At 43.5% G+C, this 17,139-nt stretch overlaps 1 protein-coding gene across 3 annotated transcripts in view; it reads left to right on the forward strand.

Moving 5' to 3' along the window:
* Positions 1–4,823: 4,823 nt before the first annotated feature.
* Positions 4,824–17,139, forward strand: part of TAF4 (TATA-box binding protein associated factor 4) — an 88,427-nt gene continuing 76,111 nt past the window's right edge. For 2 of the 3 annotated variants that reach the window (XM_087959199.1, XM_026664902.2), the window contains exons 1-2: positions 4,836–5,272; positions 7,717–8,793. In XM_087959199.1, coding sequence (XP_087815325.1) covers positions 4,882–5,272; positions 7,717–8,793 — 1,468 coding nt within the window. In that variant the 5' untranslated portion in view covers positions 4,836–4,881. Of the gene's footprint in view, positions 5,273–7,716; positions 8,794–17,139 lie in introns of all 3 variants that reach the window. The other variant, XM_026664901.2, reaches the window with a different exon arrangement.

Raw genomic sequence — 17,139 nt, forward strand, 5'->3', positions numbered from 1 at the left:
GCAGGGACTTGTTTAAAAACTCTGTCTGACAATCAGACATGAACAGAAAGGTAAAAAATGACTATCACAGTAGTGATACTATATTGTGGTAGTCAAGCTCCTCCTTATCTTTTATGTACACTTGAGAGCATTTTCACCAAGACAAATTCCTTGTATGTCCAATCACACTTGGCCAATAAAGAATTCTACTCTACTGTACTGTACTGTACTCTATTCTGTACAATAAGAATGCCACTACATGCTCTTAATATTCCAAATGTATCTCCAGGACCCAAGCTATTCCTTTTTCTTGATATAGGAAATGGACAGTGGACCACATGTAGGCAACGGTCCACCTCATGCTTGTATCTGAAATAACTTTCCTCAACAATGGACTGGACCTTGAGCAGCAATCATAAGCATGCCTGTTATCCTATCCTCGCTGCTGTATAAGCTACAGTTAAGTCTACTTCAAAGTATTTTGTATCATGTAAATGTTCTTTTGGTTTTCCTGTTCTGAGGACTGATTAAAAATATAACTGCTAATTATTCCATACACACAGCAGGTGACAGAAAAGGCAAAATGCTTTAACTTGGAAGCTTAGTAGTAGCGTTGCACCAAAAGCAGATAGGACAAAGGTAAAGGAAAGCATAAATAAGGAAGTACATGATTATGTACGAAAGAATGACTGACAACTTGTAACTTGTTCCTAGCCAACCTGGACTTTGGTAATTTGCATACAGTACTGCCTATTTATCAGTACTACAGCATGTCTACCATAGATATTTTAATTCGGTTTAATTTAATGCTTCTGAAGCAGGACCTCAACTAATGTACCTTGGCAGTTACTAAGCAAAATGTATAATTATCCAAGTGGAAAAATGAGGGCAAATGTAGAATAGTTTGCAAAATGGTCAATTACTGTGTTTCTGGGACCGCAACATCTTTCTTTTCCGTTGGCATCTACATGTATCTCTGATGGAGGCTGTGAAACACTCTCTATTAGAATATATTTAAGATTGTAAATAAGTATGCAATGTAGACATTCCCCAACTTACAACCAACTGTTTAGTGACTGTTTGAAGTTACAACAGTACTGAAAAAAGTGACCTGTGACCATTTTTCCCACTTATGACCAATGCAGCACCCCCATGGTCACGTGATCAAAATCCAGATGCTTGTCAACTGGCTCGTATTTATGACGGTTAGTGTCCTGAGGTCGTGATCCTCTTTTGCTTCTGACAAGTCAACGGGGAAGCCAGATTCACTTAACAACCATGTTACTAACTTAACAACTGCAGTGATTCACTTAGCAATTGTGGCAAGAAAGTTAATAAAATGGGGCAAAACTAGATTTGGTACCTTTTCTATTTCATATGAAGGCTTAATTATCCTTCACTGGGAAGGGTTAATATTGTTCTCTACGATTTATTGGGGCTTCAGGAAGTCCAAGCAGCTAGTCCATCTTGGCTGTTCTAAGAAGTTAAGCTGAACTAGCCTTGGTACTATTTGAATGAGAGACCACCTGCAAATCTTGGTGTTGACTAGATTACAAAGTCAAATCCTGAAAGATGTCAGTGGCACTCTCCGCCACTTCATGAAGTTCCAAGAAATTACATCGACACGCCTTATAAACTCAGGAAGGGTCAAGCTTGATTCAGTTTGAGGATTCTCCTGGACTTGCAGCTTCTACTTGAACAAATTGCAAGTGTGGTTAGAAAAGTCTTTGCACAGGTTAATCTTATGGGTCAATGTTGTCATTTCCTGGATCAGAGGCCCTTCTCATGGCCCATTCATACCTCAGTCATTCGTGTATAATTACTATAATATGCTCTGCATGAGGTTGCCCTTGAAGAAAACTCAAAAGCTACAAGTCCAGTATGCAGCAATGTATGCATTACAGGTAGTCCTTTGACTTACTACCGTTTAGTGATTTTAAGTTATGGTGACACTGAAAAAGTGACATATGACTGTTTTTCATACTAATGACCATTGCAGCACCCCCGTGGTCACGTGATCAAAATCCAAATGCTTGGCAACTGACTCATGACATTGCAGTGTCCCGGGGTTTTGTGATCACCTTTTGTGATCTTCTGACAAGAGAAGTTAATGGGGAAGCCAGATTCATGTAACAACCCTTTTACTAACTTAACAACTGCAGAGATTCACTTAATAACTGTGGCAACAAAGGTCATAAAATGGGGCAAAACTCACTTTACAAATGTCTCACTTAACAACAGAAAATTTTGGGCTCAATCTTGGTCATAAATCAAGGATTATCTATAATTGAGCCTTGGTACACCATTAACCCCCTCTGCTACTTAAGTCACACAGGTTACTAGTGGGCCTTGTGGTGCTATTTAAATTGAAGGTAAATATTTATAAAGCAAGGACATTTACAGCATTGTCTTCTTCCAGGGCAATTTCTACTGTCCCGTTAGTTCTGATAGGGTTGGTATACTTTGCATCCCATATAGTCAACAATGTCATTTCATGGTACCTGGCAGACATACTTTCTGTTGCTGTTCCTGGTCTCTGGCTGGAGAATTCTGGGAGTTGAAGTCCACACATTTTAAAGTCCCCAAGATAAGAAATACTGCCTGAAATGTATTGCATTGTATACTATAACTAGCTCCCAATATCTGCAAAATTGACAAAATACAACATAACAATGAGCAACTTCCTTGTATATAATAATGTGCTCATTATTCTTAGCCACTTTTTAATAAAAAATCAAGTTAATTAATCTCCTGCAAGGAGTGCTAACCTCTCCAGTTGCCCAACTAGAGACCTTTACAATCCTTGCTGTGCAGTGTCACAAACAGCAAATCCCAATCTTATTACTACCTTTTAAGAATAAAATAATGTCTTAGCAATGGGACTCATTTGAATTCAGCTTAATATTCCATAAATTTAAAAAAAACCCAATTTGCACTGATTTTTAAAGTAAACCATCCATTTAAATAGATGTTTACTTCCCTTCTAATTTGCACCATTTTAAAAGCCTGACTAGAAACATAAATTATAAAGTATTGCCACCCAATATGACTCCTCAGGATGAGGCGGGTTAAAAGACAGAAATAATTAATAAAGGGCAAAAGAAACATAAGGTATCTCTGCAAGGGAGATAGCAATTATAAAACCCAAAATGTTTTTCAATTTCATTCTTATAAAACAGAAAAGAAGGGATGGAATACAAAGGGTGTGCTGAACGATCTATTATTCAATTGATCTGACATTGTGAAGTATTGATTTTGCATTCTTGTTTGTCTAGAGAAGGGAGGGGACAGCGAGGACCAGAATAGACAATTTTAGAACATAATCTGACCTTTTTAAAAATAAAAATGTTTTTGCAGATGGCTTTGTTCATGAAAAGGGATCCCTGAAAATTTTTCTGCAGAATTGTTTGGTACAATGCTGAAAAATCAGGTTGGCTTGGCACTATCAGAAAAGGAGTATATGCAAAGAAGCTGAGGAAATCAAATGCAAAAGTAAAACAATTTCAGACGGGAAAAAAAAGAATTATAGGCAGGAAAAAAAGAAAGAGATGCTCCCTCCTTTCCTTTTGGCTGACGCTTCTCAGGGCTTCTCCCTAAAAGAAAACCTATAAGCAGCTGTATCTTATCTTTGCACAACGGAGTCTATTTTTGACAGAGAAGGTAGGAAGACATGGCTGCGTTACGCATTTTCAGCTGCTCGCAACTAATCGTTAAAGTGTGCAAGTATGTATAATGCCATAAATAAAAAAGGCGGTTGGACGCGTAAGCGATGCTTGACGAAAAGAAGGAAGTAGCTGAGCGCTTGAAAATGAAAGGCGGGAGAGGACGCTGTTTTGACACCCGCAGCTCCGTCCAGACGGCAGCAGCTTTTCTTTTGTGGGGAACAGAAAAGGGGGTTATTTTGAGGGTGACGGGCCATAGCCGAAGTGAAAAGAGGTGGGGGAGCAAAGGGGCTTCGGGGTGCGCCGGCCACTGACCGGCAGAACCGGCCACCCAAACTTTGGCACAAGTGTGAAGGCGAGAAGGAGGAAAACAGCCAAGGCAACGCGGAGGCGCGCTCAGGCCGGGCTCAAGGGCGCGGCAAGAGCGTTGACCTCCTTCCCGGGGCCGGTCAGCTAGGAGGGCGCGGGTCTTTTCCGGCGAGGCCCCCCTGGACACGGACGGACGGCGGGGAACGCCCGCTCGGTCGAGACGGCAGGACTCGGCCGGCCTGTCCGTGCACCAGGCCCCGCGCTCTGCGCCAGCCTCCCCGTTTAAAGGGCGGGTTGTTTTCATAAGCTGGCACAGGTGCGGGGCGTCTTTCAGACTCGAGCCGGCCAGGGAGCCCTGGCGAGAAGCGACTCAGCCGCCGCCGCGGAACATGCAGCCATTTTGGGCTTCGCCAGACAAAGGACGACAGCGACAGCCGCGGCCAGCCCCGAGGCGTCGGCGGCCACGACCCATAGCACCGCCTCCACTTCCCCTCATCGACCCCTCGGCCGGCGCCCAGCGCGTGCGGCCAGCCCGACTTTCGGCGGCCGTCCCTTCTCGCTAGTAGGCCGCAGCCGGGCCCTTGCCGCCCGTTCCCTGTCTGAGCGCTCGCAGCCATTTGCCTCAATATTTATAGCCGGCCGCCGGCCAATCAGGAACCGACGGAATCCCTCTCCGGCTGCTGAGGTGACGCCTCGACGCCCCCCGCAGCTTTCCCTGCCCGCTCGCGCGGAGTTTTCGTCGCGCATGCTCGGTGGCGGAGGCCGAGGCGGGAGGGGAGCGCAGCGTATGTGTATAATGAGTGAGTGAGGTGGGGAGGAAGGGGGGAGAGCAGGAGGGAGGGCGGAGGAGGAGGAGGGCAGAGGGAGGAGTGAAGAGGAGGGGGGCCGGCGGGCGGGAGGGAGCCGCTCGCCAGGAACCCTCCGAAAAAAGATGGCGGCTGGGTCGGATCTGCTGGATGAGGTTTTCCTAAACGCTGAGGTGGATGAGAAGGTGGTGAGCGACCTGGTGGGCTCCCTGGAGTCTCAGCTGGCGGCCTCGGGCCACCACCACCCGCACCATAAGGCGCAGGAGCCCCTCAGGATCGCCGGGGGGCTGCTGGGGAACCATGTTGTGAGCAGCGGCAGCAGCAGCAGCAACAGCCCTAGCCCTAGCCCAGGAGGAGGAGGAGGAGGAGGAGGAGTAGGAGGCAATGCTAATGTCCAAACAGAGAGCCCCGGCAGCCGCACCACCGGCAGCAGCAGTACCAGCAGCACCACCACCACCGTCGCCGCCGCCGCCGCCGCCAAGATGGGACTCAGTGGCCCGGAGATCACCAAGCCAGGTAACCCGGCGAGGCAAGCCGGGGCGGAGGGGGGGGGGTTGCCTCCTCTTCCTCTTGTCCTTCTCCCTCAGGAATGGGGGTCTTCCCCCCCCCATTCTGGGTTCCCTTTCTTTCTCCCCTGCCCCCCCTTTCCTGGCGGGGGCAGCAACTGGAGGGTGCCAGGGGTGGGTGGGTGGCATGGAGTTGGGGAGGGGGAGGCGGCCAAGAGAGAGGCCTTCCTCACATGCCAACCCCCCTCCCTTCCTCCCCAGCACCCTATTTTTGGCCGGGATGGTGTCCCTCCTGCCTCTGCTGCACCTCGAGCCAGGAGCAGATGTGTGTGTGTATGGGGAGGAGGGCGAGTGTTGTGATCAGAGTAGTGCCTGTGTGTGTGTGGGTCCTTTAGGGAAGGGGGAAACCAGCTTCCTTTCCTAGGGTGATCCCCCTCCCCTTCCTCCCCTTGGCTTTTTTTTTTGCTCTTCATTCTGTCATCTCTTGTCTGCGAAGAGTGTTTTGGGGGGGCTCCTGAGGACGAGGAAGGAAGAGACCTTACCTTTGGACTTCTGTGCCACCTTGCTCCCGCGTTGCTGGGATTAGAGGAATGGTGCTCCCTGCCCTCCTTATCCATTTCGATATTCCCTGGCTGTCTTGAATTCTTTGCCACCCCCACCCCGCCTGAAGTGCATTGGGGGTGGGGGGGTGAGAGAGAGAGAGAGAGAGAGAGAGAGAGAGAAGAAATGTTATTAATCATAGCAGCAGCAGCAGCAGCTTCCCCTGGGAAGAGGAAGTGATGGGGGAACCTGAGGATCAGGAACCCCTTTTAAATAGATCTCTTTGCAAATGCAGCACCCACTGAACTTCTCCTCTGGGGTGGTACGGTGGGGAGGGTTATGCCCCCCCCCTCCCGAACCATTTGCTTTTCTTGAAATAATATGAGCTATGCAGAGAGTCACAGCACAACCTCTACTGCTTGTGGGACTGGAAGAATGACAGTCCATCGGTAAATGTTTTCCCCCTTGTAAAAAGACGGTGCACTCTGAAGGAGTCTGCTAACTCAGGGTCCTGTCTTTCCATTAGTGCAAAAATGGCCTTTTTAAGAAAGGGAAGGTAATGCTGGTCCATTTACCCCAGCACAATTCCAATTATATTCCTCCGTATATAATCCCCCCCCCTTTTTTTTTTGCTTTCCAGTTGCTGGAATATTACAAGGACGCTGTTGCTTGTCATAACACCAGGTTAATGAAAGGGGGTGGGGTTTCAGAGAAATATCCTTCCCTTAGTCCTGATTTTTGTGACCCCGTGTTTCTGACTACAGTCCTTCTATTTGTGTTTACTAAATGCAGAGCCCGCGGAGACAGGACTGATTTAAGTGACACTGGCAGATTTTGGTAGGGATATTTGCTTTCTGGGGCAGCAAGGAAAAAAAATCCCTCCCTTTTTGCTTGTATTTGTTTTCCTTTGAAAGCACAGCAATCAAACAGCAGGATTTAATGATTTTAAGAGGGAGGATGACATCCCTTAAACTACCTTGCAATCTTTTCACTTATGTCACTTCTCTACTACTTCAGCCCCACTTTTTTCTGTGTTGTTTTATTAGTCAAGAAATATAATAGCTTCTGGATTTTTGTTCAGAAGATAAGGAGATGAAACGGAAGGGTGAGAGACCATGGGGTTTTCCTTTTTTCCTTTTCTTTTTCCTGTCCTCCCCCTCCCCAATTTTTCAACAACCTGATACAGTTGCACGAGCAGACTTGCAGTAAAATGTCATTTAATGTGGAGTTATAAACATCCACAGAGGGGAAAAGGGGAAAACTTTTATTTTTTGCAGCATGTCTATACAATTTGCATTTGTTTGTGGAACTACTTGGCTGTTAATGGACGAGTATTATAACCATCGGTGTAGAGGGAACAGTAGCAAAGTTGCTATCTTAAAATTCCTTAGTGGTGGTATTTGACCGGTTCTGGAGAGACGGTAGGAGCAGTGAGCAGCAGAGACCGAACCGGTTCTCTCTGCTGGCTATACTGTTGGGCCCACCTGCCCACCCAGGCTCCCATACTCACTTTTATCGGCATAATTTGAAGCGCAGCTGCTTTGCACGGCACAAAATAGCACCGCGCGGCAGCTGCTGAAGCAACTGGGATCGTGCAGGCTTGCAGGAGGTGAGTTAGAATGCCTCTGTGTCTGCGCCAATGCCTCTGCACCTGCGCAAAGAGCGCATTTGGCGCGCATTTGCACGCTAAGTGTGTGCACACGTGCAAAGTGCACCCACCAAACCACGCCCACTGAACCGGTGGCAACAATTTTTGAATCCCACCACTGAGATTCCCCCCACCTCTCAGATATTGTTCTAATACTGGGACGTATTGACACATGGGCAATGTACTTTGTGCTGGACTTATCGAGCCTTAGAATCTTTTTTTTTTCTCACCTTTTATATTATAATTAAACTTTGTTTTATTTTCAGGAACCGTTGGAGTGCAAGGGAGTGTTATCAATCATAATGCCAGGTCCCAGGGTTCTACGTTGGATGGGGCCACTACAACTAGCAGCAGCACCACTACAACTGTCCAAGGTGGCTCTGAAGCTGCTATTACCCCAGGGACCCTCAGTCAGGGCAAATCAGTGGTAATCAGTACCATGGCAACAGCTTTATCTACCAGGAATGGTAAAATTGGGACCACTGCAGTGCAGACTTTGAATGGAAGTAACGTGGTGATGAATTCGCACGCTTCTTTCTCGGCCACTCCTGTGACAGCGAATCCTACTGTGGTCCCTGCTGTTGCCCCTCTCGTGAACAATGGACCTGGAAATATTGGAAAAGTCAACACCGTTAATGCAGTCTTGCCATCTGCTTCAAATACTGTTATCCAGACTTCTTTCCTTGGCCCTGGAGTATCCTCTGCCTCTTCACCTTCACCTACGGTGATCTCGTCACAACAGCCCCCCAATATCGGGACCGGGGGGCCAACAGTAGCGTTGGTAAGGCCACCCATTCACACAGCCGGACCCTCATTGGCTGCCGCCACCCAGAATGGGAGCAGTACTGTGATCAATTCAACCATCAATGTGGGAGGTTTTCCGACTGCGGCTGTTGCTGCCGCCACGGTTGGTTCAGGGGTATCTCTCCAGACCTCTCTTGTGAACAGCCAGCCGGGATCTGGAGTATCAGCTGCTGCGCCCACTACCCAGGTCATCAAAGCGGAGTCTCCTAAAACTATCGTGCAAGCGGTCACCCAACAGCAAACTCTGGCTGCAGCTGGCCAACCTAGTACTACAGGGGGTAATATGATTATTGGGCAAACTATGCAAGCTGGCCTGCCCAACGTAGCTCCTAATCCTGGTGGAGTACCTCCTGCACCTCCAGGTACTCCCACTGGTCTGGCTAAGGGTGCTGCCAATACAGTGGCGCAGAGCTTGCCCAGGACTGCAACCGCAACCACAAGTGGAATCAGAGCAACTTTGACTCCCACTGTTTTAGCACCTCGTCTGCCTCAGCCTTCTCAGAATCCAACAAATATTCAGAACTTTCAGTTGCCACCAGGTAAGAAAAGGCCAGAGAGAAAATTCCTCTTTTACTCTAGACTTGTGCATTGGAATGGCTGGGTTAAATAAAAGCGTTTTGGATTCTGCTTACCAGCACGGCTGGACAGCTTGTGTGGTGAGATGCCCTTGAAGAACCGCGTTTTGTTCTGTAGTAGCTAGTGGTAGTAGATAGTACGGGTAGCCCTTGATGCACGACTGCGATTGAGCCCAGAATTGATGCTGCTAAATGAGAAATTGGTAAAGTGAGCTTGTCCCATTTTACGGCCTTTCTTGCCACATTCGTTAAGTGAGTCACTGCAGTTGTTAAAATTAGTAACATGGTTGATAAGTGAATCTGGCTTCTGCATCAACTTTATTGGTCAGAGGGTTGCAAAAGGGAATCACATGACCCCAGAACACCCTGCAACCGTCATAAATATGAACCAGTTGTCAAGCATCCGAATGTAAATCTGGTGACCACAGGGATGCTTCAACGGCCATAAGTGTGAAAAATTGCCCTAAGTCCCTTTTTTCAGTGCCATCGTAACTTTGAACGGTCACTGTATAAACTGTTGTAAGTCGAGGACTGCCTGTAGTGCAAGAACTAATGGGAGATCTTGTATTGATTTCACAGCATTTTAATTGGATGCTGTTCTTAGATTATTTTTGAAGAAAGAGACTAGATGCGGAGCTCTTGTCTAGTACTTTTAGTCTGTTGATTTTCCCTTTACGTGTGTAAGCATGCATGAGGACTAGAAACGCAACTTTGTTAAGAAGTCAAAGCTGAGATTATCCAGGTTCTAACAGTACCTATTAGCCCCACAACTGTAAATCATATATTTTCAGAGTAGCGCATGATATCTACAGAATTCAGGGTTTCAAGTGCACGTTGACTTAAATCTTTTAAGCTAATGCATGGCATGATAGATTTTTTTCCATGGGTGATCAAAGTAGCAAACCTACTATAAAATGAAATGTTATGCTTATATATTCAGGGAAAATGAGCTGTCCTAGGATATGTCTAGGTCTTCATACTTCTCTCTTTTAGCTTGCCACTGTTGCCTCAGAAGCAGCAAAGAGAAAGTACAATTTGCTACTCTTGAAAAATTTCTGTCAGTTGAAAATTATCAGAGACTATATGACATATCTACAGTAACATTCCAATTACATTCTGTCCTCACCTCACCTCATTTTGTGTAATGCTGTAGCACATGCAGTCACTAAGATCATGTTTGAAGACCAGGATAACATTAGGAGGGGGAGTTTTTGAAGTCTAAACCTAATTGGATTGCATAAATTTCATTGCTTCCATGTGATCATAAAGGAAATATATCTAAAGTTCAGATTTACTAACCAGTTTGAGACTTTTTTTTAAAATTAACTTAGCATGAATTTCTAAGCACATGTCCTTACTGAGTGTTATATAGGCAACTTTCTCACATTTTGAGAAGTATCTTTTTAATTCTAGAAAAAAGAGGGCAAGGATCTGAATGTTTTCCCAGATCCTTAAACCAGCTAGTGTTAATGTGGTTGGGTGTCTGTGGAGTAGTTGAAAGTAAGATGTTTTATTTGCAAGGTGATCAGTGTGTGTGTGTGACACGTATGTTTTAATGTGCTTCTTTGAAGGGTCTTTAAATAGCAAAAATAGTATTTGACTTGATCTATATACCCTGCAAAATGCTTATACCGATAGGCATATCGCATAAGAAATAAGGATTTTACATTGCTTTTGCTATAGTCTTATAAAGCAGCAGTATTTTGTATGCAGTGTCTGATAATCTTTACCTTGCAGATTGTAGCCAGTTACCTATCTAGGTTTTTACACATTCAGAAAGTTTTGGACACTTCCATTGTTAAAATCTTCCTGCACAGCATGTTGTCTATTGAAACACAAAAATGACGCTCCAGTGAGTTTGGTCTTCTTGAAGAAACATAGGACCACTAGTACCCTTTTTGTAAAATGAAGGAATTATTTTTTTCATTTAAAAAGTTGCTAGCTTTAAAACATGTACCTTGAACCACCCAATGGGTGGTTTACTAACCAGAACAGGGGTCCCCAACCCCTGTAAGGAGCTGGACTGCACAGCTGGAGCTGAGCGGAGAGTGAGCAAAACTGCACATGTGTGGGATCTAGGTTGCATGCTTTCCTTCCTCTCCCCACACCCCCAGTCTGTAGAAAAATTGTTTCCACGAAACCAGTCCCTGGTGCCAAAAAGAATGGGGAATGCCGGTATAGAATATTTGGACTTGTGATCATGGCAAGATACCAAAAAAGCCTTAAGAATAAAATGAAGGTCCATACATTACAGGAAGCTCTGTTGTACTCACTTCAGTAAACATGCAGAGAATTGGGTTTTGCATCTCTTGTAGTGCATAGAGAAGGCATGATTTTATACCAGAAATATTTTTGTGCACTCCTTTTGCACATGTAGGCCATCAGCTTCATTGCTTAAATATTATATTTAAACAGCACTTTGTGAAAAATGCTCAATGTAACACATAACGTCTTTTAAACATGAGGTTTAAGTTTGTAAAAGAATAACACTAACAGAAAGTTGCAATATTGGGGATAAAAACCAGATAATATCAATGTGCCAATGCTTTTTAATAACTCGCCAGATCAACTCTGAACAAGAGCCACAACCCCCCCCCCCCTCAATTTGGGGAGTACAATATTAGAGCACCTGATTCTGTCTTAAGTGGATATAACTGAAAGAACTAGGAATTGTAAAGAGGTCAGTTTGAGGGTTATTTGGGGTACAATACAGAGGAATATACCTTCATGTTTTGTCACCTGAAAAGAAATGATATCATTTAGGAAAAATTGAAAATATATATATTAATAGATGTTTCAGCATTAAGAGGCTGTTCTAAGTTACACCTGCATAAGAACCTTCACTGTTGGAGGATGTATAGCAGTTTAGCAAGCCTGAATTCTTAACAGAAATGTTTCTTTAGGCCTCCTCACTGAGCTAATATGCATGTTATAGTGAAGACATTAATTGCTATTGAGTTTTACAATGTGAAGTGTCTCCACTATGGAATTAGAAAATCCGGATGAAGAGAGGAACGTGAGGCGGATTGCAGAATGCTTTTCAGCTCTTTTGTATACAGGTAGCCCTCGATGTATGACCACAATGACGCCCAACATTTCTGTTGCTAAGTGAAACATTCGTTAAGTGAGTTTTTGCCCCATTTTATGGCCTTTCTTTTCACAGTTGTTAAGTGAATCACTGCAGTTATTAAGTTAGTAACAGTTGTTAAGCGAATCTGGCTTCCCCATTGACTTTGCATATCAGAAGGTTACAAAAGGTAATCACGTAACCCTGGGACACATCATAAATACGAGTCAGTTGCAAAGCCTCTGAATTTTGATCACATGACCACAGGGATGCTGCAACAGTTGTAAGTGTGAAAAATGGTCCCAAGTCACTTTTTTCAGTGCCGTTGTAACTTTGAACAGTCACTAAATGAACTGTTGTAAGTCGAGGACTACCTGTAGTTTAACAGACGGGCTATACAGCTAATCTTACCAAGACAAACTGCATCCTCCCTCATTGGAGGAAAAGCTTTCATGCCCCAAATGGTGCAAGAACCTAAAAATGAAGAGATTAGAAAGGATGTTACTGAGAATTGCCAGGTTTCAAAATCAAGATTCAAGATTTATTCAACCCTGGAGATTTATTGGGATTTAAGAAAAATGTGTGACTGTGATTGGAACTTCGTACCTCCTTCCTTCCCAAATTACTGCTAGCTAACTATCTGTAATTAGTGCAGAATGCTGCAGTTAAGTTGCTCAGTAGGGCTCCTTACCATATGTATGATGGGTCTATAGCCAAGCTTTTACCTCAGTGCCATTTTCCTATGTTATTATTGGTTTATAAGACCCTAAATAGTTTATGGCTTGGTTATCTAGACTGTGTTCACTCAGTGCACTAATGTGGCTTGCTCAGTCTAACTTTAAATATATTGTGCGTGTGCCGTCTTGGTGGTTTAATCACCATGGTTTACATTTCTAACATGCGCCTGTGGTAAATTGCATCTTGTTGAACCATAGCTAAACAAACTAGTGGACTAGTTTACTATCTAGTTAGATTTTTAACAGTCTGTGGCAGATGTTTTGCATATTATGCAGCGATTTACTTGTTCATTTATGTGGAGGAAGTCTTTTTTGTGATGCATCTGGAATTATCCTCCTTCAGAGAATAAGTAGGTTTCTAGAATAATAGCCCATCAACAATAAAACACATTTTTTTTAGATACTTGACTATGTCATACCAGATCCCCTAAGTAATTTATTTAATTCAATTTACAGTAGATGCCACCCAATTTCAAACTGACTCTGGGTTAATCTTATGATTGAATTCTTTGATGGAATTTTATTGCATTTATTGCATTTTAATGTATTACATAGTTATCTTGATTTTTATTTATTTGTTTATTGCATTTGTTTGTCGCCCATCTTGAAATGATTCTATTGTAATCTAAGATAAAGGATAAATCTAAAATGCAAATAAAATACCATTGAAAGTACTTATTAAATTAAAAAAGGACATAGTTTTTAATCTATATCTACCTACCTACCTATCTATGCAGCTAGTTTTTTAATAAAAATAATTTAATTTAAAAATTCTGGCCACCTTGTCCTACTTTGTCCAGGTTCATCCTCAAAATATTTTTGACATGAATATCCTTCACCTTAAAGCAAAAACAGTGAAAGGTAATGTGCTGATGGAAGCAGCTGATAATATCTTGGAAATGATTAATGGTGAATTTTGTTTTTTGTGGAATCCAGCTTAACAGACTACCTGTCTTTTTGTCTTTTGATATCTTTTTTCATAGCATGGAGGTTAAGTGAATTGTTTCAGACAGTTTGCATTTCATTTGTCAGATTCTGGCATTGGTCTGTTTTCCTCTCCTCCTATAGCATCCTTTATTGGGGAGGATATGAATAAATGTGTTTGGGGCTGCTGCATTGCCTGCCTTGTTTAAGGCTTACATAATTCTGTTTCTTTGTAGGAAGTAAGTTGGTGATTCTTTAAGTTTTGGTAAATGCAAAGCTGCAGGATATTTGAGGGCAGCAAATGAAACTGTAAATCTCAGGATTTGTTGTCTTAATTCCTCAGTTGTGGAGAGCATATTCATACATTTCTACACAGCAGCATTCCCATTCCGTTTCCACAAAAATGCCTTATCCCAGGGGTGCCAAACTCACGGCCCATGGGCCAGATGCACCACGTGCTGGCCCCACCCCTGCCCAGTTTAGCAACAGGGAAAAAAAGTCCCAATACATCACACGATGCTGCCGTGATGCTGTGAGTTTGACACCCCTGCCTTATCCATTACTTTTCGATATGTGATTAAATATCCTTGTATGATATCTTCATTCTATTTTGTACAATAAGGTTTGGGACTTTAGCTCATTAATTGAACTACCGAAAGTTGTGTGTTCTCCAAAGGAAAAGCATTTCTTCTTATAGTAGAAATCCTGAAGGATTGGGCTCTGAAGCATTAGAATACAGGTGGTCCTCGATTTACGACTACAGTTGAGCCCAACATTTCTGTTGTTAAATGCAACAGTCATGTGAGTTTTGCCCCATTTAACGACCTTTCTTGCCATAGTTGTTAAAGTGAATCCCTGCAGTTGTTCAGTTAGTAACATACTTGTTAAACGAATCTGGCTTCCCCATTGATTTTGCTTGTCAGAAGTTAGCAATAGGTGATCCCATGACCATGGGACACTGCAGCCGTCATAAATACATGCCAGTTGCCAAGCGGCTGAATTTTGTTCATGTGACCACAAGGACGCTGCAATGGACATAAGTGTGAAAAATAGTCATAAGTCACTTTTTTCAATGCCATTGTAACATCAAACGATCACTAAATGAACTGTTGTTAAGTTGAGACTACCTGTTCTTTATTCAGGGATAGTGATGTTAATAGAATGCTGCATTTACCTGGTTCACTTTTTGGTTCACCTCTGATCTTAGACATTTATGGCATTTATTAATATGTTCATGAAAGTAGGGTTTAAAACATTCAATCTTTATTCCTTACTATTCCCTGGTATTTTCCAATGCTGCCATCCTCCGGCCTAATTTAATGATACACCTGAAGGAAAAACAGGTGACTGACTTCATATTTATATTAGGTCTTCAGGTTCCTGTGCAGTGTTCACCCATAGGTGGAAGTATGAGTTCTTATTTGGGCCATAGATTTCTCTTGTGTTAAAAAAACTGTATGGATGGAAGAAGATTGGCTTGAATGACAAGGCGTTGGAAGTGCTGAGAACGTAAGGTTAACATGGCGCCTAAGCCACAACCAACCAAAACATCTTACTAGCTTGCCAAGCCTGAAGACTGGTTTGGTTGGTTGTGGTTTAGTTTGTTAGATAAACCTTTACGTTCAACAGCTTTACCAACGCTTGGTAAGCCAATACTTAATCTTCCATCCAGTTTTGTTCTATACAAAAAAAGTGAGAAATCTAATGGCCCAAAGAAGAGCAACAAAAATCGACTTATGGGTGACAGCAGAGGCTAAAGACATATAAAAACGAAGTTGCAGTCACCTGGATATGTTTAGTTTAATGAAAAGAAGGACTAGGGCTGGCATGATAGCAGTGCTCCAATATTTGAGGGGCTGCCACAAAGAATAGAGAGTCAACCTATTCTCCAAAGCACCCAAAGGCAGGACAAGAAGCAATGGATGGAAACTATTCAAAGACAGAAGCAACCTAGAACTAAGGAGAAATTTCCTGAGAGTTAGAACAATTAATCTATGGAACAACTTGCCTCCAGAAGCTGTGGGTGCTGCGTCACTGGGAGTTTTTAAGAAGAGATTGGACAGTCATTTGTCTGAAATGGCATAGGGCTTCCTACTTGAACAGGGGGTTGGACTAGAAGACCTTCAAGGTCCCTTTCTGTTCTCTTATTCTGCTAACCCCAATCATTGTGGTTGGCATAGGTGAAATCAACTACAAGTGGCTTAATAAAAAATAATGATTAAGTGTGTCAGGATTCCGGCAGTTACTCCAATTAAATCATGAGCCCCAAGCCACACTCCCAAAACTAAAAAAGATTTATTTGAAGGTAACATTCTACGTCCGGCATTTACCTGGGCGTAGCCAACTTTGAGATACATAATTCACTGTCACCCTTGATCCTGCTTGGGCAGAGGGTTGGACTAGAACAGTGGCCCCCAACCTTTTTTGTGCTGCGGCCCGGTACGGGCATCACAAAATGATCCGCGGCCTGGTACCGGCATCAGCACGCATGACAAGGCAAGGTGCGCCGAGCGACCGGCCAGCCAGCCGTCCCCCGCTTCTCCACACCACCTTCAACTCCTCCTTTGTACCTTTGTCGATGGGCTTCGCTTCGGGACGGCTTCGGGACGGTTGCTTGGCTCGCCTTGCCTTGGGTGCTGAAAGAATCCTCGCACCTTAGTTTCGTTCGAAGCCCCCCCTTCGATGAAACTAAGGCGTGAGGATTCCTTCAGGACCCAAACGCCGCTTTCCAACCGGAAAAGCTCACCCGGAAGCACTTTCTCGTCAAACAAGATGGCGGCGCCCAGCAAACCGGCGGCCCGGTAGGAAATGTTCCACGGACCGGTACCGGTCCGCGGCCCGGTGGTTGGGGACCCCTGGACTAGAAGACCTCTGAGATCCTTCCTAACTCCAGATTTTTAGAATTCTAAGTAAATTGTATGCTTCACTGTCATTGCCATTGTGTGCATTCATTTCTTGCATTCATTTTTTTGACCTTCCCTTCCTTTTGTTCTTTGCTCATTTTGTTGCTAACATTTCATTCAAGAGCTGCTTGTTCAACTGTATTTTTTTTTCTTAAATATTTTTGTAAATATTTTGTAAACATTACTTAAATGATCCTAACTATGAGTGTATTTTTAACATATAGGTTAAAAAGTTCATATTTTTCTTCTAAAAAGAAAAGTTTGTTTGTTAACAACCCTCCCCCCCATCTTGTTATTTTTTATTTACCTTTTTATTTTGTTATCAAGCCAAGATCTCCAAAGAGATTAGATGCCTGGTCTCATAAGCTTCTAGTAGTCTAGTGGGTAAGTCAGAAAACGTTTGGTTTCTAAAAACATGAATGACTCCTAGATATTGCAAATATCTTTCAGTTCTAAAGAAAGGATGATTGTGAATCTTCCATCTTTGGGGAGAAAAATAAAAAGTACTGTCCATTATTGTGACTGTGTTTACAACATAAGACATGTTAACCAAGGTGTAGACTTTTCAGTTAGATTATGCAGATATTTTGACAGCACCCCCTTTCTGTCCGTCATTACTAACACAGTTAAATTATCAAATCAGATCTCCAAGGTTTTTTTCTAAATCGGCAGATTCTAG

Source organism: Notechis scutatus, chromosome 3 (assembly GCF_049901735.1).
Source record: "Notechis scutatus isolate UNSWTSFEM ecotype Mainland chromosome 3, rNotScu1.2, whole genome shotgun sequence".
NCBI classification, from domain to species: Eukaryota; Metazoa; Chordata; class Lepidosauria; order Squamata; family Elapidae; genus Notechis; species Notechis scutatus.